Raw genomic sequence first — 23,843 nt, 5'->3', positions numbered from 1 at the left:
GCTCTACATACACACAGTAAGTGTTTAATAAATACTACTACTATACCAGATGTCACATTCGACTTCTAGAGCAGTTTCACCAGTGGCACTCAAGTGCCATACATAATAGCAAATGGCAAGGCAGGCTGTCTACCAATGAGCTCCTGGAATGCCATTTAATCCACCCATAAGGAAGCACGGCTCATTACCTCCCATTTTCGGTGGACGGAAAATGCTGAAAGAGCGAATGACGGTCGGATACTCCCCAGTCGGACACGGTGAAGCAAAACCTCAAACCAAGTGGCATCATTTGTCAGTTGGTTCTGACAAATGACTATTAGGAAAAAGCGTAACAGTCTTGCCATAAACCTTTTGGGCAAGATCATGACCCCAGAGAGGAAAAAGCACAAACCATGGCAGGCTCAACGGCAAATGACTTCAGGATGGCAGCACAGACAATATTACCAGGCCCGTCAAGGAAGGGATTGCCAGCCGTCCTGGCATACGTCGATAAAAAGGCTCTGCCCTTCAATATTATTTGCGAACCTAATCGTTTGCTTTGTATAATAAAGAGAAGCAGCGTGGCTTAGCGGAAGGAGCATGGGTTTGGGAATTGGAGGTCATGGGTTCTAATCCTAGCTTGCCACATCAGCTGTGTGACTCTGGGCAAGTCACTTAATTTATCTGTGCCTCAGTTACCTCATCTGTAAAATGGGAATTAAGACTGTGAGCCCCACATGGGACAACCTGATTACCTTGTATCTACCTCAGAGCTAAGAGCAGTGCTTGGCACATAGTAAGCACTTAAACACCATTATTATTATTATTATTATAATAAAGAACTGGTCGGCCAAGGTGACATTTTCACTAAAACAATTAGCCATGCTAACCCCAAAGAGGCTGGAGATATTGACTAATTACTCTGTTTCTGGAAATTCAGATTCACCGAGTGATTTCTGGAATCTAGGTTGCCTTATATTAAAAGATCTTGATACTCAGGAAAATGAAGGCGGGTCCTCTTCACTTTCTTGATTTTTTTTTTTCCTAACTCCCAATGGACAATGTAAATTGCATCAGGCTCATCATGTTATGTGATGAATTCACAATAGGATTTTAAGTCAACATGGAGAATACCCTGTCGGTCCTTCCCCACCTCCGTTTTCCTCCCTGACAGAAAAAGCTTATGAAGGAGAGAGGTAGACCAGCACCTGGATCACTCTCTCAGTTCAGGAGCTGATTTGAGAAATTCAAGGAATTCCACTTTCGATATGATAAGAGAGGCAGGAGTCCAGTGGAGGTGATTGAGATGTCAGCTTCTGGTCACCCCATCTCTTCCTGGATCTTGTTCCTATGACGCCCTGAACCTTTCCCTGGAATCTGGCCTGCCTCCTGATTTTCCCCAGCAAATAACAATTGTGTTTTTTTTAAAATATATTCATTAAACACTTACTATATATCAACCAGTATACTAAGCACTGGGATAGATGCAAGATAATCAGACTGTACACAACTCTCGGCCCACATGGGGCTCACAGACTAAGAGGGAGTCAGATTTCATTTGTCAAACACTTACTTTGTTCCAAGCTTTGTATTAAGTGATGGGGTAGCTGTACAATCATCAGATCAGAAACAGACTCAGTCCCATATAATATTTTGTCCCTGTTTCCCAGATGAGGACACTCAGTGGACAAGAGGTGAGTGAAACATCCAGGGTCACAGAGTGGACAAGAGATGGAGCTGAAATTAGAACCCAGGTGTTCTGATTCCCAGGCCTGAACTCTTTCCACAAGGTCACAGTGCTACATGCCGGTATTATTCCCAAGCACACAGTAGGCAAGCTCTTCCCAGAAGTACAATTATTACTCTTCTCTCTTCCGGTAGCCCCCAGAGAGAATGAGCTTATATGGATAGGGCCGTGGACTGTGTTAGACTCCCTGCCTGTCTGGGATTCTTTTGGGGGGCTTCTGCTGCATCGCTGCTCGCTAGCTTACAAGCTCCTTGAGGGCAGGGATCATGTGCAGAGCACTGTACTAAGCGCTTGGGAGAGTATAATGCGATAGAGATGGTAGACCCGATCCTACCAACTCTATCGTATTGTACTCTCTCAAGTGCTTAATGCATACAGCTAGCATTCAGTAAATACCATTGATAGATTGTGTATTATATTTAAGCAAAATGAGGGTTTAATCAGGGAAGGCCTCTGGGTGGAGATGTGAGGAAGGTTTTGAAGGTGGTGAGCGTGGTGTAAAATTGTCCTCTAGATTGTAACCTCACTGTGGGCAGGGAACGTGTCTATAGGCTCTGTTATATTGTACTCTCCCAAGAGCTCAGTACGACGCTCCGCACGCAGTAAGTGCTCAATAAATATGATCGACTGTTAGAAAGGGGTAAGGAACTCCAGGTTCTAGAGATGACCTGGGCAAGGGGTCGTCGGTGGGATAAATGAGATCGAGAAACAGAGAGTAGGTTAGTGTTAGGGGAGTAGACTGTGTGGGTGGGGTCGTAGTAGAACATCGACAAGGTAAGGAAGAGCTGATCGAGTGCCTTAAAGCCAAGGGTTAGGAACTTTCTGTTTGCAATGGAGATGGATGGGCAACCACTGGAGGTTTTTGAGGAGAAGGTAGGTGTAGCTCGACTGATTTTTTTAGAAAAATGCTCTGGGCAGGAGAGAGGAGAGTCAGGAGGCAGGGAGGTCAGTGAGGAGGCTGACGCAATAGTCAAGGTAGGAAAGGGTAAGTGCTTGGATCAGTGTGGAAGCAATTTAGATGGAGGAGAAAGGGTGGATTCTAGAGATGTTGGGAAGGTAGAACCAGTGGGATTTCTTGATGGGAAGATGAGTTCAAATTTGGACGTATCGATCGATTGATTGATACTGTGATAAGGCCTACGTTCACGGATGAAGGGGAGAAGACAAGCCCCTCAAATGGTTAGCAGAGTTGGGTTGAGATAAAACAGTCTGCCTGACCACTTGAAATCAACCATGCTATTGAGTTCTGTGTGCAGAGCGATACATTAAGCACTGGAAGAATACAAGGAGCTTCCTGTGTAGTGGGAATGACTTTGAACCCATTTTAAAGTTCATCACACTTCTCTGTCACAGCCTGATTTCCATTTAGCAGATGGCTTCTTCATTTTCTTCTGGGAAGACATAAACTGTTATCACATGAAATCTCATGCCGAAATACAGTCGAGAATGTTTTTACCCTCACATAAAAATAGGCTAATTTTCAGGTCACTGGCTTTTGTTTTGTCAGTTTCTTCTAAGGAGAAGCAAAGAATATGGCAATTGTAAAATGAATAGCATTTCCCTTAACAACAAAATGGAGAATTTTTTCCATCTACCTATCACAGGGTGTTTCCAAACATACCGATTCCAGCAGAATGCTTTTTTTTTTTTTTTAAGGAAATTATTCACCTCACTTTCCACTTGCCATGCTAATATCTTCCAGGATCATTTTTATTTTAGGACATCCACATATTTGTAACATGTAGTTTCCCTCCTGGCACCTGCATTGGTAACATTTCTCAGTGCGGGGATTACTGGAGAATTCATGAATATTCAATTTTCTTCTTCTGCCTTCCTTGCTTCATGGAGAGGTTTCAGAATCGACATCTTACCTCTTTTTTTTAAGTTGTATTCGTTATATGCTTTCTATGTGCCAGGCACTGTACTAAGCCCTGGGGTAGATTCAAGTTCATCAGATTGAACACAGTCCCTGTCCCACATGGAGCTCTCTATCTCGATCCCCATTTTACAGATGAGGTAACTGAGGCACAGAGAAATTAAGTGACTTGCCCAAGGCTACACAGCTGACAAATGGAGAACTCAGGATTAGAATCCATGACCTTCTGACTTCCAGGGCCATGCTCTATCCACTAGGCCACATTGCTTCTCACCACTTCATTCCACTTTGGCAGTTATTTTCCCCCTAAGCTTGATACGTTGACTTCAAAATATTTTTGTCTACATTACAAGTAGAAAGTTCAGCCCAAAACAGCCTCCACTCCAGGCTGTCAAGTACCATAATTGGTAGGAGAACTCCAAATCCTCTAGACCGTCAGCTATTGGGGGTGTCGGGGTGGGGGGGAACCATCTACTAACTCTTTTGAACCCTCTCAAGCACTTAGTACAGTAATCTGTACAGGCTAAGCACTCAATCAATAAATACTATTGATTGAAGAATTACTGGATAGCAGCAGCAGCTTCAGAAACGCTAGAATAACATAAATGCGTAAGGTTTCCAGACACAATAAAGGTCGTAACGATTGAACGAAGAAGAATGTGATGCGGACAGCAGGTGAGAAGATTTTCTGGCTCAGAAACAGGCAGCTGCTGCCGCAGTGAGAGATTGGATAACAAGTGGATTTATCAGACGTGAATGACTCAGTGTGTCAGTGGAAGAAGTTCTGAGTCTGTTTCCTCCCCACCCCCTACCCCCTCCTGTAGAGTCCAAATGTGCACAAAGTTTTAAGTGGGCTTTTAACTGATACTGAAACGATATAAACTCAGAACCGGCAAACCAGCATGAATTCAGAAATGAACTTGGACAAACCTGGACTCACCAGGTGGTACCATATTTCACCAACTGTGCATGACTCTCCCTTTCTGCCAACTTCTCTGCTTTGCTGGCTATTGTCTTTTTTAAATTACTCTTTATTTGAGCATGTGAGTCTTTGAAATATATTAGCTATTCCAAAGCTAAGTAAAAATGAATATAATTTTCCACCAGGTGTTCATCTTTTGCCTAAGGCATTTATACACACTTTAAATTATGTTTTAAATCACTTATTTTTATTAACATCTGTCTCCCCGTCTAGACAGAAAGCTTGTTACGGTGAGGGAATGCGTCTTCCTTTATAATGTACTCTCCCAAGTGCTTAGTACAGTGCTTTTCACATAGTAAGCATTCAATTATCACCAAGTGATTGACTTCATTTACATTTAGTTTTTCGAGTTCAGAACATAACGGTTAACATTTGTTCTTGCCTAATTAATGGAATTTCCACTGTAACTGAAGTTGAAATACCATAGCCACAGGACTCATTTAAAAGCTAACATTTTCATGGTACTTTCATTCATTCAGTCGTATTTATTGAACGCTTTCTATGTGCAGAACACTGTACTAAGTGCTTGGAAAGTACAATTCGGCAACAGATACAGACAATCCCTGCCCAGGAACGGGCTTATGTTAAGCCCTTGCTAAGTTTCAAACACTGCTTTAAGTGCTGGGGTAGATAAGTGGCAATCAGGTTGGCCATAGTCCCTGTCTCGCATAGGGCTCACAGTCTAATTGGGAGGAAGGAGGATTTAATCCCCATTGTACAGATGAGGAAACTGAGGTACAGGGATCAATCACTCATATTTACTGAGTGCTTACTGTGTGCAGAACACTGTACTGTTTGGGAGAGTATAGTCTAACTAGAGAAGAGAAGCAGCGTGGCTTAGTGGAAAGAGCATGGACTTGGGAGCCAGAGGACATGGGTTCTAATTCCGGCTCTGTCACTTGTCTGCTGTGTGACTTTGGACAAGTCACTTAACTTCTCTGTGCCTCAGTTACCTCATCTGTAAAATGGGGATTAAGACTGTGAACCCAGGTGGAACAACCTGATTACCTTGTAACTACCCCGGTGCTTAGAACAGTGCCTGGCGCATAGTAAGCACTTAACAAATACCCTAATTATTAACTGTATAACAGACATATTTCCTGACCACTGCGAGTTTATAGTCTAGAGGATGTCAAGTGACTTGCCCAAGGTTACCCAGCAGATAAATGGAGGAGTTGGGATGAGAACCCAGGTCCTCTTACATCCGGGCTTTCCACTAGGTCAAGCTGAATCTAAAATATATATGTCAATGACATATACAGTTACAAAACAATGCATTCAATATATATGACAATACAAAATTGTTTTAGAGGGAACAAAAAAATCCTCATCAGAACAATGAAAGCCAATGATTCCTTTATTTGGCACCAGGATGTAGGCAGTGGAAAGGTGATCTTAGCTCGATTTCAGTGAATACAGTGCAGCACAAATCTTAGAGGATTTACAATTAATAAGACTCCTATTAATTCCTTTTCTGGGGCTACTTTTTATAGATTTGCATTCTGTGCCTACATTATGCGATCATTTTTTCTTGAAAACCAGGGTGTAAAGGCATGCCTCAAATTATTCCGGGACCTGGACATTTCAAGGCATCAGGTGAAGATTATGACAGCCTTAATATCCATTTATGGAGGATGATAGCCTAATCCTTTCGGTAAAATTGGGAAAATATTGAATGTTATTTCCTTCTCCAAAGAAAATGGAACAGAAGAGTCAATATGGTAAGAGCAAGTACAAAGAATTATGCTCTTCTACAGGGAATAATAAACTGCCTCCAATTTGAGAGCAAGTGTTTCAAGGTTCTAAACCTCATTTCACAGATCAAGAAGAGTTAATTTCCTGGCCCAGGGACTCAAGTAAATTTATGGAAGCCTCCCTAGAAAGATTACAAAAGTTATGTAAAACCGTGACCAAAGAGGTCGATGGTTAGTTCCTCTAAGTGCAACTTTACAAAACAAAATGTAGCATGGCCTAGTGGAAAGATCACAGGCCTGGGAGTCAGAAGCCCTGGGTTCTAATCCTTTCTCTGTCATTAGCCTCTGTGTGACCTTGGACAAGTCAATTTCTTTGTGCCTCAGTTTTCTCATTTATAAAATGGGGTTTCAATCACTGTTCTCCGTCCTTCTTAGATTCAATAGTATTTATTGAGCGCTTACTATGTGCAGAGCACTGTCCTAAGCGCTTGGGATGAACAAGTCGGCAACAGATAGAGACAGTCCCTGCCATTTGACGGGCTTACAGTCTAATCGGGATATGTAGGAAGGGAACTATGTTCCACCTGAGTAACTTGTATCTACCCCAGCACTTAGAACAATGTTTGACATACAGTAGGCACTATCAAAAACCATAAATTCCCCCCACAACAACAAAAAAAAATCAGTTTTTCTAGATATGGAGGAACTACCAAAGAATCTTGAACTGAGTTGATATAATTATAACCAAGAATGGAATAACAAAGAAATCAAGTATCCAAACTTTCTACAAATTTCTCCCTCCTGACTGAATTATATTTTCTGTTACAAAATGATAAGCCTTCTGCAGACGACACTGAGTACATATTTGGCCAGGAATGAGTCTATATTCTGTTGTTACCATTTTGACATTACAAATGAAGATGAATCACCTCTGGGTGCTCTTCTCTACACTTTACCACTGGAACATGATAGATGTGTCAGCAGGAGAAGAATCTAATATCAATTCCCTATTCAAATGCTGGTCTTGGTTAAAGCGAGCCAATGTCACGATCATTTAGAAGCTTATTCCTCAAAAATTCAGGTTCCTTATAAAAGGAACAAAAAAAATCAAGTTGATATACTCAATTTATATTTATTTTAATCTGATATAGCCTTGAGCTTCATATTAAAAAAAGATGCTGGTGTTCTGAAGAATGTGGGTTCTAAACCTGGCTCTGCCACTTGCCTGCTGTGTGATCTTGAGTAAGTCAATTAATTTCAATCTACCAATTGTATTTAATGAGTGCTTATTTTGTACAGAGCACTGTACTAATAGCTTGGTAGAGTACAGTATGACAGAGGTGGGGGAGACATTCCTTGACCAAAACCAGCTTACAGTGTAGTGGGGTAGACAGATGTTAATATGAATAATTACTGATATCCACATAAGTGCTATGAGGCTGAGAGTGGGGGTGAGTGAGAAAGGAGGAAGTGAAGGCTTAATTGGAAAGACCTCTAAGAGGAGAGTGATTTTAATAAGGCTTTGAAAGTGGGGAGAGTCACTGTCTGGCAAATATGAAGTGAGTGGGAGTTCCAGGCCACAAGTGGGACGTGGGTGAGGGGTTGGCAATGAGATAGATGAACTTGAGGTACAGTGACTAGGTTAGCATTAGAGGACTGAAGTGTGTGGGCTGAGTTGTAGTAGAAAATTGGGGAGGTAAGGTAGGAGGGGACAACGTGACTGAGTGCTCTAAAGCCAATGGTGAGGAGTTTCTATTTGATGTGGAGGTGGATGGGTAACCCCTGGAGATTCTTGAGGAGTGGGGAAATGTGGATTGAATGGTTTCATAGAAAAATGATCTGGGCAGCAGAGTAAAGTATGGACTAGAGGGGGATGATATGGGACGTTGGGAGGTCAGCAAGGAGGCTGATGAAGTAATTAAGGTGGGATAATGAGGTAACAGTTTGGATGGAGAGGAAAGGGCAGACTTTAGCCATGTTGTGAAAATTAAACCAGCAGGATCTGGTGACAGATTGAATATGTGGGTTGAGTGAGAGAGATGAATTGCAGATAATGCCAAGGTTTGGGGCTTAACTTCTCTGAGGATTCGTTTTCCTCATCTGTAAAATGGGGACTAAACACTTATTCTCCCTTCCACTTAGACTTTGAGCCCAATATTGTACAGGGGTGGTGTCTGATTCTATCTACCCAGTGGCTTGGTATAGAGTAATTGCTGGAAAAACACTATTATTACCCCCCAAATAAGATATTAGATCATATGAAAACTTCCTCAATTTAAGTCCCAAAGTTTAAAAGAAACTCCAAAGATGCATATTCCTCATCGTTTCCTTCTCGAAATCATGTGCATTATCTATCTGTGCCGAGAAGCAGCGTGGCTCAGTGGAAAGAGCACGGGCTTTGGAGTCAGAGGTCATGGGTTCGAATCCCAGCTCTGCCACTTGTCGGCTGTGTGACTGTGGGCAAGTCACTTAACTTCTCCGTGCCTCAGTTCCCTCATCTGCAAAATGGGGATTAAGACTGTGAGCCCCACGTGGGACAACCTGATTCCCCTGTGTCTATCCCAGCGCTTAGAACAGTGCTCTGCACATAGTAAGCGCTTAACAAATACCAACATTATTATTATTATTATTTATTTCCTCATCAGTGGAGTGGAAATAACAGTCCCGCTCTTTTGAGAAAGATAGTTTTAAATGACTAATAACCTTCGTATAAACCTACAACAGTATGGTGAGGCACCATATGCATTCTTCTTCAGATCTTTAAGTTCTGAGTTTTGTTTTGTTTTTTTATGCACCCACCACTGGTGTTAAGTCCTTAGTACAGTGCTTTGCGCACAGTAAACATTCAGTGAATATGATGGAATTGAGCGAATGAATGGTGTTAGGGAAATGGTTGTTTGCCATCAGTTTGAACTATGTGTGAAGAAACTGACTGGTGAAGGTACCAAAACACTATTCGAATCAACCTAAAATTATTTACCTACACGCAGATAATCCTATGAAATAATACATACAAAGAATATAAAATCATCTCAGCACTATATTTCCACAAAAGGGCAACATGTTAAACTCTGGAAGCACATTTAAGAAAATGTAGAGTCCATCATTCAAAATTTTCTATAAACATAATGCATGTTCAGTTCTGCACTTCCACTCTGTAACCAGTTATGGCAAGCATGAGTACCCAAAATTAAGCCTTTTAAAAAATGAAATCTAACTCTTAATATGTTCTTTACTGACAATCCCTTCCATGCTATGCACATGTCAATCAATCACGCAGGAGTACTTGTTAAATTTATTCATTCCAATGAGTAGTTGTGGAATTTATTCAATTCCAATTGAGCACTTACAGTGTGCAGAGCACTGCAGTGAGTGCCTGGGAGAGAACGATATGCAGAGTCCTGCAATAAACACTGGGGAGAGCTCAGAGGAGCTGGTGAACAAGATGTCTGACTATAAGAAGCTTACAATCTAAGGCAATTTAGAGAGAGGAGAAATTTTAAAAGCAGATATATAGGGTGATTAATTGCTCGGTCGCTTGCTGTGCAATTACAGGTTAGTGAACTCCTTGAGCAACAAGGAGTTTGTTTAATTCCAGACCACCTGTACCTAGTTCTTCTCTCCCCCTCCCACCTTCCCACATGAGATTACCTAAAAAAAAAAAAATCACCTGCAAATACTGGAGCAGGTAACTAGTAAGATAATGGTAATAATAGTTATAGTGTCTTTTAAGCATTCACTATGTGTCAAGCACTGAACTTTTGGAATGTGTCCACCACTTCTCAGCTGTGTGACTTTGGGCAAGTCACTTAACTTCCCCTGTGTCTCAGTTACCTCATCTGTAAAATGGGGATTAAGACTGTGAACCCCATGTGGGACAATCTGATTATCTTCTATCTACCCCAGCAATTAGAATAGTGCTTGGCACATAGTAAGCGCTTAATAAAAACCATCATTATTATTATTGTTGGATTGCATTCTCTCTAGCGCTTAGTACAGTGCTCTGCAAACAGTAAGCACTCAATAAATACGATCGACTGACTCACTAGATACGAGATAATCAGGTCGGACACAGACCCTGTCTCACAAGGAGCACGCAGACTAAATAGGAGAGAGAACAGGTAATGAATCCCCATTTTCTAGAGGAGAAAACGGAAGCCTAGAGAAGTTAACGGTAGACAGGAGTGGCAGAGTAGAGATCAGAACTCAGGTCCTCTGATTCGCGGGCCCGTGTCTTTCCACTAGGCCATGCTGCTTCTTTAAGTGAATTGTGTAGATGCAGAAAGGCACTGCTACAGAAATTTTGAGCATTTGGAGTCCCAGTATGGGTGGCTGGATCCTATTGGTGACCCATTTCTAATGCAAAACTCTGTCCACGTGATTGACTTAGAATCATAACTCACCAACATCTCGCTGGTGAGCGAAAAACAAAATAGCATGTAACGACCTCGCCCCATACTGTGCTGATGAGCTTGTAGGAGAGCTAACAGATGGCTGGCAAAAAGAAATATTGCACTGTCATGTAGAGGAAGATGAAAATGAGGATTCCAACGGATCATTTTTAAACTTCAAGGGCTCATCATCAGAAACTTTAGAAAAAAAGCAGCAGTAAGTTTTGTCCGTTGTTCATGAGGAGCAAACCACATCCCCTGGGCATGGTAAATCCTGCTTCTTCCTCTAAAAATAAAGTAACTCTATTGTGTTTTTCGAAACTGGTGGATGGTTTTACTGCCGAAAAGGTAACACGTGCTTGAAAAATGGCTCATCTTGGCTAATGAACTGAGCACAGGCTTAAATGGGAATTATGCTACAAAGCGATCATTACCTAAAGTGTTTATGTTTAGCCGCTAAGAGATGGACTAAATAACTAGTTCACTTTATCAGGTTTCTTAGGCTGTCCTCAAGGACCAGGCTTCAAAATTTTAAATTAAAGTTCCTATTCTAGGATGTATCATAGCACTCTCAGTATTGTATAATGCGGATGCAGTGCATTTTAAAAGGCTTGGTGCTAGTTTCTTAGATTTTTGCTAGTTTCTCCTACACAGTAACAGATACCCAAACATGCAAATGCTTTTAAGTGTCTATGTGCCAAGCACTGTACTAAGCACTTATTGAGTGGCAAGCACTGTTTAAAGCTCTGGGTAGATACAAGTTAATCGGGCTGGATACAGTCCCTGTCCCACATGGGGCTCACAATCTAAAAAAGAGGGAGAACAGGTATTGAATCCCCATTTCACAGATAAGGTAACTGAGGCACAGAGAGGTTGTGACTTGCCGGAGCCGGAATTAGATCTCAGGTCCTCTGGCTCCCAGGCCCGTGATTTATCCACTAAGCCCATGTTGCTTCCCTAATTCTACTTGGGGAAAGCCTTTCCTATCTATTCCCTGTGAAAATCTCTCATTTCCTTGGAATACTGACAGTTCTGGAAAGACTTTGCAGCTATATCCCAGGAGAAAGAGATTTGACACCTATTGTTGTCTTCTCTATACATATTTTTAAATTATTTATTATAAATTACTTATTCATTCATATGAATGTCTGTTTTCCCCTCTAGACTGTAAACACTTTATGGGCAGGGAATGTGACTATTCATTCTGTTGTACTGTATTCTCCCAAGGGCTTAGAACAGTGGTCAGCACATATTAAGCGCTCAAGTGAATGATTCTGTCTGTTCAAGGAATACCTCAAGCACTCTGCCCAACTCTTTCTAAACTATAAGATACGGAAAGGGCTCTAGATGTTTTCATTAACCACTGAAAGGGTTTTTGGGATCAGAGGAGGTATTTCTGGGAAACCCACCAGTTGCAAAAATAACATTTTCCAACTTTCCACCTAACCAAGGTCAATTTGGGCAGCCTTGTCTTCTACGACAGAGTGAGACCTGTTTGACTTTGGGAATATCATGGTTTGAAAGCTTTAATTTCTCTTTTCTCTTGAAGAGGTAGGTAGCAGAATCCTCTAAGAAACTGGATCCAGACTGGCAGTTCAAGACACCAACGATGCTGAAATAATAATGATCAGTGAGAGGGGAAGGAGAAGAAGGTTTGGGGAGATCTATCCTTCCATATGACAACAATACTAGGAGAATCTTGTAACACTGTATATGCTGCATTATCATTACTGTTATGCCTGCCAGGAGATTTTCCCCTTGAGTCCATCTAACACTTTTAATGCAGACAAAACACTATGATAATAATGATGATCGAGATATAATAATGTTGGTATTTATTAAGTGCTTACTATATAATAACAATAATTAATATTTATAATATATATTTATAAATATCTATCTATATAGATATAACAACACTTATTAAACACATATTATATATATATATAGTTGGTATTTGTTAAGCACTCACTATGTGCAGAGCACTGTTCTAAGCGCTGGGGTAGATACAGGGTCATCAGGTTGTCCCACGTGAGGCTCACGGTTAATCCCCATTTTACAGATGAGGTAACTGAGGCACAGATAAGTTAAGTGACTTGCCCACAGTCACACAGCTGACAAGTGGCAGAGCCGGGAGTCGAACCCATGACCTCTGACTCCCAAGCCTGGGCTCTTTCCACCGAGCCACGCTGCTTCTCAATTCATAATATGCTTGGCATATTATGTGCCTAGCCCTATACTAAATGCTGGGGCACATTCAAGATAATCAGATTGGACACAGTCCCTGTACCTCAGTCCCACAGGGGGCTCCCAGTCTAAGGAGAGAGAACAGGTATTGAATCCCCATTTTCAGATGAGGAAACTGAGGCAGAGAGAAGTGACTGGCCCAAAGTCTCACAACAGACAAGTGAGTGGTAGATCTGGGAATATAATTCAGGTCCTCTGGTTTGTAGGCCCGTGCTCTTTCTGAGACGACACACTGCTTCTTATTGTGACATCCCTCTGGACACTGTGGGCTCCTTGTGGGGAGTCACTCTTTATTGCTGCATTGTACTTTTCCAAGCACTTAGTACGGTGCTCTGCACACAGTAAGCGCTTAATAAATACAACTGAATGAACTGGGACAAAGTCCTTGGCCCCTGTTTCAGAGACAAGGGTTTTTCTATCAACTCCGAAGACCGTCCTGTGTAATGAGAAACAGCCTGAAATATGGTTCTCTGGTAACGCATTAAACAAACCCCAGTCATGGATGGGGTGAAAGTTGATGAAAAAAGCGTTGATTTGCTGCATCTGCAAGCAGCGTTATGAAGAAACTTAGAAAAAATGACTAAAACCCAAATAGTTACATACACTCTCTTTCCCTAAGGCCCTAGGTTTCGAGACTATAATTTAGCCACATTTAGAGCAATGAATGAATGCATCCAGTGGGTTCCTCCTGAAAGGTTCATATTATCAGCAGGAGTTTTGGTTGAAATGTCTTAATGGCTAGAAACTCAATCTCCTTCTGAAATATGACTCTTCAGGCACTCATTCTGATTACCCTGCATTGTTTCTTCCATTATAACCCTTTTGTCCCTAACTGCTCTTGATGAATTGCCGAGTGAGGTGAATTCCTTCCCAAACAGCCCTCTTGGATAGATGTGGACTCAATTATTCATTTTGACTTCCCTAGTTGTAAATGTTTTTATGTTTGCCTCCCCTGTTAGAGAGTAAGTTCCTAAGAGAAGGAGCCTGGCCTAGTGGATAGAGTAAGGGCTGGGGAGACAGGAGGACCTGGATTCTAATCCTGACTCTGCCACTTGCCTGCTGGGTGATCCTGGGCAAGTCGCTTCACTTCTCTGGGCTTCCGTTACCTCATCTGGAAAATGGGGATTAAGACTATGATTCCCATGTGGGACATAAACTGTGTCTAATCTATCTTGTATTTACCTCAGAGCTTAGTATAGTGCCTGGTATAAAGTAAGAGCTTAACGAATACCACAAAGCAACGACAAAAAACCAAACCCTCGGTATGGTTCTTTGAATAATGGTAATGACTGTGGCAGGTGTTAAGTGGTTACTATGTGCCAAGCACTGTGCTAAGTATGGACGTCCAGAACCATCAGATCAAACAGTGTCCCTGGCCCATACAGAGACTGTAAATTCATTATGAGCGGGGAATGTGTCTGTTTACTGCTGCACTGTACTCTCACTCTAGTGCTTAGTACAGTGCTCGGCACCTAGTAAACACTTAACATACGATGGAATGCACGAATGAATGAATTCACACCCTAGGGGTGTAGGAAACCAGCATTTAGTGCCCACTTCTAAAATAGGAAGACGGGGGGGCATTATTTAAGCTGAAATGTAAATGGATGAAAACATTAATCCATTTGGAATAGATTCCGATAAGCACAGTCCTGAAGCAATGTTTGGCGTGCAAATTAGCATTATGAATCCAAACTCGGATATCATTTGTGGCTTGAGATGGCACAGAATAGGCCACTTACAATAACAAAACAGATTCAACGAGGTTAGTGACTCGCCTAAGATCACAGAATAGGCAAGTGGTGGAACCAGGATTAGAACCAGAATCAACAGGGTTTAAAACCTTCACAGACCAAATATCTCTCTGACACCAAGAGGCTTTGATATTAGTCGTTTCCACTTATCTTTTCCACCACTCAGGCCTTAGGTGGGTGTTCTAGAGTGAGCGGTTTTGCATACTGGGAAGATGAATAATAATACTAATTATAATAATGATGGTATTTGTAAAAGCGCCTATTATGGGCCAAACACTGTTCTAAGCACTGGGGTAGATACAAGGCCAGCAGGTTGTCCCAGGTGGGGCTCACAGCCTTAATCCCCATTTTATAGATGAGGTCACTGAGGCACAGAGAAGCTAAGTGACTTTCCCAAAGTCACACTGCTGACGTGGCGGAGCCGGGATTAGAACCCACCACCTCTGATTCCCAAGCCCGTGCTCTTTCCACTAAACCACGCTGCTTCTCACCTGAGCAAACTTGTAAGTGCTAATCAGCACGGTCAATAGCAGAAGTAGAATAGACTCACCGCCCACTTGGAGCATTAGACCACGGCGAACCAGCCGCGAATCAAAAAAAACGCTTCCACCCCACTGGATTCTCTCAAGCTGGGAGGTCGATATTCAGATTTACCAATTCCCTCCCAGGACTGAAGCAATCTTTCGACCTTATTTGAAATTCCAATTAAACTGGGGACTTCCTCTCCTCCATCGCTCCCCTTACATGTTTATGCATTTTGAGTAGAGTTTGAGCTGAGAAAAGTGGAATCAGTTAATCCCCCCCGGAACCTCAAACTTGTACTCACACATCCGAAATGTCAGATGTGCTCTGGAAACGAGGTGACAGGGAAAACTGTGCTGGGAAAGATGGTTATTCGTTCATTCACTCATTCAATCGTATTTACTGACCATTCACCGTGTGCAGAGCACTGTACTCGGTGCTTGGGAGAGTACGAAAGAACAAGAGACACAGTCTTTGCCCGCAAATCCCAAATTCACTCATTCAATCGTATTTATTGAGCACTTACTGTGTGCAGAGCACTGTACTAAGTGCTTGGAAAGTACAATTCGATCTGATCCCTCACCCCACTGCTTGCCTCCAGAGGGTCAATATTGTAGAAGCAGGAAAATACAATCTAGGAAATTCTGTTTACCTCCCGTTTGTGCACTACCACCTCAGTAGGATGGGGCTTCAAAGGGATGATAAATAATATTATTATTAATTTAAGTATTAGGTCCCAAGTGCTCTGCTAAGCACCGGGGTAGCTGTTTCTCTCCTTTAAGAGGAAATATATAATTTCTTGTACTGCCAGTGGGTTATTTATTGCACTCCTGCAAGAGAGGCCTGAAGGAGTTCTTGTTCTCTCTAAATGCCTATTCTGTGCCATCTCAAGCCACAAATGGAATCTGAGTTTGGATTCATAATGCTAATTTGCAAGCCAAACATTGCTTCAGGACTGTGCTTATCAGAATCTATTCCAAATGATTAATGTTTTCATCAATTTACATTTCAGCTTAAATAAATGCCCCCCCCCCATCTTCCTATTTTAGACAGCTGATTTAGCTAGATTATAAACATAACTTTAACATTTTAAAGACCAAACATTAATATTCAACAAAAATTAATCCCCAAATACCAGTGCTCAGAAATACTTTTCCAAGGGAAGGGTAGGGGGCAAGCTGTGGAAATCTCTCCAAAGAGTACAAAACCCCATTTCTTACTTCTCTTACCGGTTTAGAATCTGTTAGCAGCAGGCAGTATAGCATGATGAAAAATCTTTGATTGATGGTTTGAGGAAACAAACATATATGATATAAATGGGCCCTTTTTTATTTAATACAAAGAAAGGTATTTCAGGAACCCACTGAACTGACATGGTGATAAATCCCCACCAATCATTTTTTGAGCACTTACTGTGTGTGGAGCACTGTACTAATAATAATGTTGGTATTTTTAAGCACTTACTATGTGCAGAGCACTGTTCTAAGCGCTGGAGTAGATACAGGGTAATCAAGTTGTCCCAAGTGAGGCTCACAGTCTTCATCCCCATGTTACAGATGAGGTAACTGAGGCCCAGAGAAGTGAAGTGACATGCCCACAGTCACACAGCTGCCAAGTGGCAGAGCCGGGATTTGAACCTATGACCTCTGACTCCCAAGCCCGTGTTCTTTCCACTGAGCTACGCTGCTTCTCTGCTCTTGGGAGAGTAAATATAAGACTAAACAGACATTCTCTGCCTTACGACCTTACAGTCTAATAATAACGATAATTATGGTATTTGCTAGGCACTCACTATGTGCCAGGCACTGTACTAAGCGCTGGGGTGGATACGAGCAAATCAGGTTGGACACAGTCCCTTGCCCCACGTGGGGCTCAGTTTCAATCCCCATTTTACAGGCGAGGTAACAGGCTCAGAATAGTGAAGTGACTTGCCCAAGGTCACACAGTAGACAAGTGGCAAAGCTGGGATTAGAACCCATGACCTTCTGACTCCCAGGGCTGTGCTTTATCCACTAGGCCACGCTGCTTCTAGAGGGTGCTAGATGAACGTGGATTCTAATACTGGCTCTGCTACTGGCCTGGCCTGTAAATGTGAATCCCTCTCATATAAGAGTTAAATATAATTATTATTTCATTATACAAAAATCAAGTGGCACAATGGATCGATCATGGGCCGGGGAGTTAGAAGGTCATGGGTTCTAATACCAGATTCGCCACTTGTCTATTTTGTGACTTTGGGCAAGTCACTTCACTTCTCTGTGCCTCAATGACCTCATCTGTAAAATGGGGATTGAGACTGTGAGCCCCATATGGGACAAGGGACTGTGTCCAACTCAATTTGCTTATATCCACCCCTGTGCTGAGTACAATGCTTGGCACATAGTAAGTGTTCAACAAATATCAGAATCAGTTACCTCGTCTGTAAAATGGGGATTGACTGTGAGCTTCATGTGGAACATGGACTGTGTCCAATTTGATTAGCTTGAATCTATTCCAGTGCTAATACAGTGTCAGGCACATAGTAAGCCCTTAAATTTCATAAAAAAATTATCAAAGGTCTTCGAGGCTTCTGTGAGGCTATGGTTTTTGGTAACAGAGTCACGAGATGATCTTCAGGTAGTTATGAGCTCTTTCACAGAACCAGCCCATGATGATGATAATAATAATAATGGTATTAATTAAGTGCTTACTCAGTGTCAAATACTGTTCTGAGTGCTGCGGTAGATACGAGTTAATCAGAGGGGAAACACGGACCGATGATATACCTCCAGACGATAGAGGTTATCTACTTGTCTGCACTGCAGAGCCAATCACATAATGAAAGACTATCTAATTTTAGTGTTACTGAATTGCAGTTTCTTATCCAAACTGCACAGCTAAAGAAGTTGAAAAATCAAATCAAGAAACCCAGACTATGCTTTGTAGGGCAACAATAAGTTGTGAGATCTAAACCTACTCCAGACTTTTTTTAATGGCATTCGTTAAGTACTTACTCTATGCCAGGCACTGTACTAAGCAATGGGGTAGATGATAATAATAATAATTACAGGAATAATTACAGGAATAATAATTCCTGTATTTAAGCACTTACTATGTGCCGGGCACTGTACTAAGGGCTGACATGGAGAGAAGCAAATTGGGTTGGACACAGTCTTCGTCCCAAGTGGGGCTCACAGTCTCAATCCCCATTTTACAGAGGGGGTAACTGAGGCACAGAGAAGTGAGGTGACTTGACCGATGTCACACAGCGGACAAGTGGTGGAACTGGGATTAAAACCCATTACCTTTTGACTCCCAGGACTGTGCTCTATCCACTAAGCCATGATACAAACTTATCAGATTGGACACAGTCTGTGTCCCAAGTGGGGCTCACAGCCTTAATCCCCATTTTATAGATGTGGTAACTGAGGCACAGAGAAGTGAAGAGACTAGCCCAAGGTCACACAGCAGACAAGTGGTGAAGTCAGGATTAGAACCCATGTCCTTCTGACTCCCAGGCCCGTGCTCTCTCCACTAGGCCATGCTGCGTCTCATAGGTTCACCTATGATCCTTACGCGACGCCAAATGACGGTAGAAATTACAGCAAAGAGAGATCCAGGTCACTGTCAGTTCACCAGCGACTGAAGCGCTCTTCGCCAACCCACAGTTCCATTGGGTGGGATGTGTGAGAATAGACGAAAGTAAAATACCAAAGCATCTGCTGACTGTGGGAATGAAGTGGGGCATATGCAAGGAGAGCGAGCAGGATAAATGTTCCAGCAACAGCGCAAAACACTCTCAAACAATATGGTGTTGCCGTGGATGTTGGAAGACAACAGACAGCCCATAGGAAACAACAAAGCCAGGCATCAGTATTACTACTATTAATAATATTATGGTAAGTGCTTACAGCGTGCCAAGCACTGTGTTAAAACCTGAGGTAAATACAAGATGAAAAATCAGATGCAGTCACTGTCCCCCATGGGGTTCACGGTCCAAGAAGAGGTCAGGAGAGGTATTTAATTCCTATATTACAGATGAGGCAACTGAGGGCGTGAGAAGTTGAGATTTTTTTTTTTAAGTGTTTAAATGCTTTCTACGTGCCATGACTGGATTAAGCACTGGGGACGATACAAGGTAATCAGGTTGCACGCAATCCACGATCCACATGGGGCTCACAGTCTTAATCTCCGTTTTACAAATGAAGTAATGATAATAATAATAATGTCGGTTTTTGTTAAGCGCTTACTATGTGCAGAGCACTGTTCTAAGCGCCGGGGGAGATACAGGGTAATCAGTTTGTCCCACATGAGGCTTACAGTTAACCCGCATTTTACAGATGAGGTAACTGAGGCACCGAGAAGTTGAGTGACTTGCCCACAGTCACACAGCTGACAAGTGGCAGAGCTAGGAACTGAGGCAGAGAAGTGAAGTGACTTGCCCAGGTCACACCGCAGACAGGTGGTGGAACTGAGATTAGAAGCCATGACTTTCTGACGCCCAGGCCAGCGGCTTGCCCTAGATCTTAGATCAGGCAAATGTATTGCTTTTGTTAAGGAGGAGTTTTGGTCAGGTTGGAAAACCAAGAGGGGGATTTAAAAAACAGCAGCATGGTAAGTGGTAAAGTGGTAAACAGAGGAGCAAATGACAACTTTGCAGGACGGCAGCATGGAATGGATTGCAGTCTTGAGCTCACTGTGGGCAGGATTGTGTCTGTCTGTTATATTGCAATAATAATAATAATGGTGGTCTTTGTTAAGCGCTGGGGAGGACGCAAGGTGATCAGGTTGTCCCTCGTGAGGTTCACAGTTTTACTTTCCCAAGCACTTAGTACAGTGCTCTGCACACAGTAAATCTCAATAAACATGACAAAGTTGTGGATAGGGAGAAGATCTCACAAGCATCACCTTTGAATATGGACCTAAATGGGTGTGTGTGTGTTTGTGTGCACATGCATTCATTCGTGTGTGTATGTGTACAAGGAGAGGAAAATGAGGGGCTTTGAATCTTAAATTATCCAGACGTAATCCTTGCACGAAATATGCACTGAAGAGTGCTGCTAATGCCTCCATTACCTCATTTCACTTGACGTGGAATTTGCTCAAATGTCAAAAGCCTCTGAGATTTTTGAAAACCAAGCTCCGTTATGTGAAGCCATGTAAACTTGTCAAACCATCTGGGAGAATCAGAGGGCGGGGAAAATGGGGAGAAGCTCTAATATTTTCTCACTGTCCCAGTGCAGAATTCATTCGATTTAAAGAGCACAAATTTAGAACAGCGGGTTTCTAGAATTCACAGCTTCTTACAGCTCCCAGCCCATCCAGCACCAAATCCAGCTTTTCATTCACAGACTTACTACTCCATTAAGAACCGACATGTTGTCAATGCAGGAAATGGAGAGACTGAAATTATTTTAGAATCAGAGAGGTTCTTCAGAAGAAAACATGGTACATTTCTGTCAAAAGCAGGGTAAAGCCTAGAGGAGAAAAAACTCAGTGTTCTAAGAGGAATAAAAGGGCCAAGGTGTTGGGGGTCTTCTCTTTGAATGAAGATTTCTAAAGGAAAAATGAGCCATCACTTTTGAAGGTATAAAGTTAAAGGCTCCTATTAGTTGAAATCATCCCTTTTTTGATTATGCTCATAGTAACTTCCAATTTAATTGGAGCTGTTACTCTAAAACGAGACTGAAGCAATCCTTGCAGGGTCTTCTTTTGATTTCCTCGGTCATAAAATGCTACCTTAAAAAGACGTCTAGCCCGGAGATGGTGCAATTATTTCTCCAGAAAATAAAACACTTAGATTTTCCCTTCTGCTCTAAAGATGATTAGCTGTGGACAAGACTTTTCGATTACAGAATATTCCTGTCGGATAGACTTCACTGAACGGATGCTGAAGCCAACCAATTTATTGTGTCTGGCTTCCTTGCGTTCAGGAAGAGAGTCTAACTGTTCTTGTCCTAATGTCGAGATTGGAATCAAAACACTATCCAAAAACTGAGCAGCTCAGCCTCTCGATCTAAAGACCAGAGTAATTCAGATCAAATTCATTCTTTCGTGGCGTAGACCAGCAACGTGGTGTTGTGGATAGAGCAGGGGCCCAGAAGTCAGAAGGTCATGGGTTCTAAACCTTCCTCCACTACTTGTCTGCTGCGTGTGACCTTGGGCAAGTCACTTCACTGGGCCCCAGTTCCCTCATCTGTCAAATGGGGATTGAGACTGTGAGCCCCATATGGGCCAGGGACTGTGTCCAACCTGATTGGCTTGGAACCACCCCAGTGCTTAGTACAGTGCCTGGCACGGAGTAAGTGCTTAACAAATACCATTATTATTATTCGATCGTATTTGTTGAGCACGCACTGTGTGCCGATCGCTGCACTAAGCACTTGGGAGAGTAAAATGGTACAAAAAACAGACACATTCCCTCCCTGCCCACAATGAGTTGACAGTCTAGAGGACAAATCCTGCTGAATCAACATAGAGAAGAGGAAGCAAAAGAGCCTATTTCTGTGACTACTGACAGATTTTCCCGCCAACATGGGAGAAATGATAGTGGAAGCCAATTACCTTCTCTTGATATTGCCGCCGGGAGGAATCCAGAGACTGGATTAAGGCAGTGGCGTGACCAACGAACATGGCATAGCAGGTAGCCCCGACGATCATGCTCAACATGGTAATCCAGAGATCGGACATGCTAACGGGAGCTCGGGCCCCATAACCGATGCACAGCATATGGCTCATGGCTTTGAAGAGGGCGTATGAATACTGCTTGCCCCAGGAATCATTCTGAGAAAAGAAGGGGGGAAAAAAAAACAAAAAAGACTGAGCCAGATAGAAGATATCTGAGTGAAAGGAACATTTCAGACTGCTCTGTGGGAGCATCCTTGCTCTCTGTCTTTCTAGCACGGCATAGAGGATGGAATGTGGGCCTGGAGCCAGAAGATCCTGGGTTCTAATCGTGGCTCTCCACTTGTCTACTGTGTGGCCTGGGACAAGTCACTTTATTTGTCTGTGCCTCAGTTACCTCATCTGGAAAATGGAGATTAAGATTGTGAGCTCCATGTGGGACAGGGACCGTTCCCAACCCGATTTGCTTGTATCTACCCCATCGCCTAACACAGTACCTGGCACATAGTAAGAGCTTAACAAATACTATCATTATTATTATTAATAATAACATGCATCAAAAGCCTCGGTGGTTCTTTCTAAGAACTGGGTAGTAAACCAGAGAAGCAGCGTGGCTCGGTGGAAATAGCACAGGCTTGGGAGCCAGAGGTCATGGGTTCGAATCCCAGCTCTGCCACTTGTCAGCTGTGTGACCTCGGGCAAGTCACTACACTTCTCTGTGCCTCAGTTACCTTATCTGTAAAATGGGGATTAAGACCGTGAGCCTCACGTGGGATAACCTGATTACCCTGTATCTACCCCAGTGCTCAGAACAGTGCTCTGCACGTAGTAAGCGCTTAACAAATACCAACGTTATTATTATTAACAATGAGGATTATCGAGAACTAAAAATAAATATCAAGTAAACTGTCTCCAAAGCTCCAATTCTTTAGATATGTGTGTCACATGCATGAGTCCTACACAAATCCATTTTGGGCCAAAGTTAATTTATTCCATCATATTATTCCATCAATAGCTAACTACCTGAGAATGATAATAACAATAATGATGTTACTTGTTAAGTGCTTATTATGTGCCAAGCACTGAGAAGAGTTACGGTTATCAGTCTCCAACCTACTGCCATGCTGGTGGGTCGAAAGCCACCAGGGTCTCCTGGATGAGGGAGACTCTAGACAGTGAGCTTGCTGTGGGCAGGGAACGTCACTGTTTATTGTTGCATTGTACTCTCCCAAATGCTTAATACAGTGCTCTGCACACAGTAAGAGCTTAATAAATATGATGGAATGACTGAATGAATGAAGGAAGCAGGGCAGAGACTGTACCCCCCAGCTGGCACACCTGAATGGATGGCTCAGGCAACGGTTGCCAAGTGTACAGTTGCCAGACTAATTAGGCCACAAGCAAAATCATCCAAGCTGATAGCCCAAACTGGGTGCCCATGTGGGCTTGAACAAATGGCTGTCCTCTGGCTTGGAAAATCTCTGAACAAGAGTCAGTCACAAATCCCCCTTCCATAATAAGAATATAGTATTCTTTAAGCACTTACTCTTCATTCATTCAATAGTATTTATTGAGTGCTTACTATGTGCAGAGCACTGTACTAAGCGCTTGGAATGTACAAATCGGTAGCAGATAGAGACAGTCCCCGCTCTTTGATGGGTTTACAGTCTAACTGGGGGAGACGGATAGACGAGAACAATAGCAATAGATAGAATCGAGGGGATGAACAGAATTTTAGCAGACCCGGGTTCTCATCCTGGCTTTGCCACTTGTCTACTGTGTAATGTTGGGCAAGTCACTTCACTTCTCCGTGCCTCAGTTACCTCATCTGTACAATGGGGATTAACTGTGAGTCTCACGTGGGACAACCTGATTACCCTGTATCACCCCCAGTGCTGAGAACAGTGTTCTGCACATAGTAAGCGCTTAACAAATACCAACATTATTATTATTATTACTGTGTAATGTTGGGCAAGTCACTTCACTTCTCTGTGTCTCAGTTTCCTCATCTGTAAAATGGAGATTAAATATACGTTCCCTCTCCCCCC

The 23,843-nt window shown here is 42.6% G+C and overlaps 1 protein-coding gene across 1 annotated transcript in view; it reads right to left on the bottom strand.

The window, feature by feature from the left end:
• Positions 1–23,843, bottom strand: part of HCN1 (hyperpolarization activated cyclic nucleotide gated potassium channel 1) — a 380,055-nt gene that overhangs the window by 105,158 nt on the left and 251,054 nt on the right. Inside the window, exon 5 of the mRNA XM_029074348.2 lies at positions 21,736–21,954. Coding sequence (XP_028930181.1) covers positions 21,736–21,954 — 219 coding nt within the window. The remainder of the gene's footprint in view (positions 1–21,735; positions 21,955–23,843) is intronic.

This window comes from Ornithorhynchus anatinus, chromosome 1 (assembly GCF_004115215.2).
Source record: "Ornithorhynchus anatinus isolate Pmale09 chromosome 1, mOrnAna1.pri.v4, whole genome shotgun sequence".
Classification (NCBI taxonomy): Eukaryota; Metazoa; Chordata; class Mammalia; order Monotremata; family Ornithorhynchidae; genus Ornithorhynchus; species Ornithorhynchus anatinus.
This window is presented reverse-complemented; position numbering and strand designations above follow the sequence as displayed.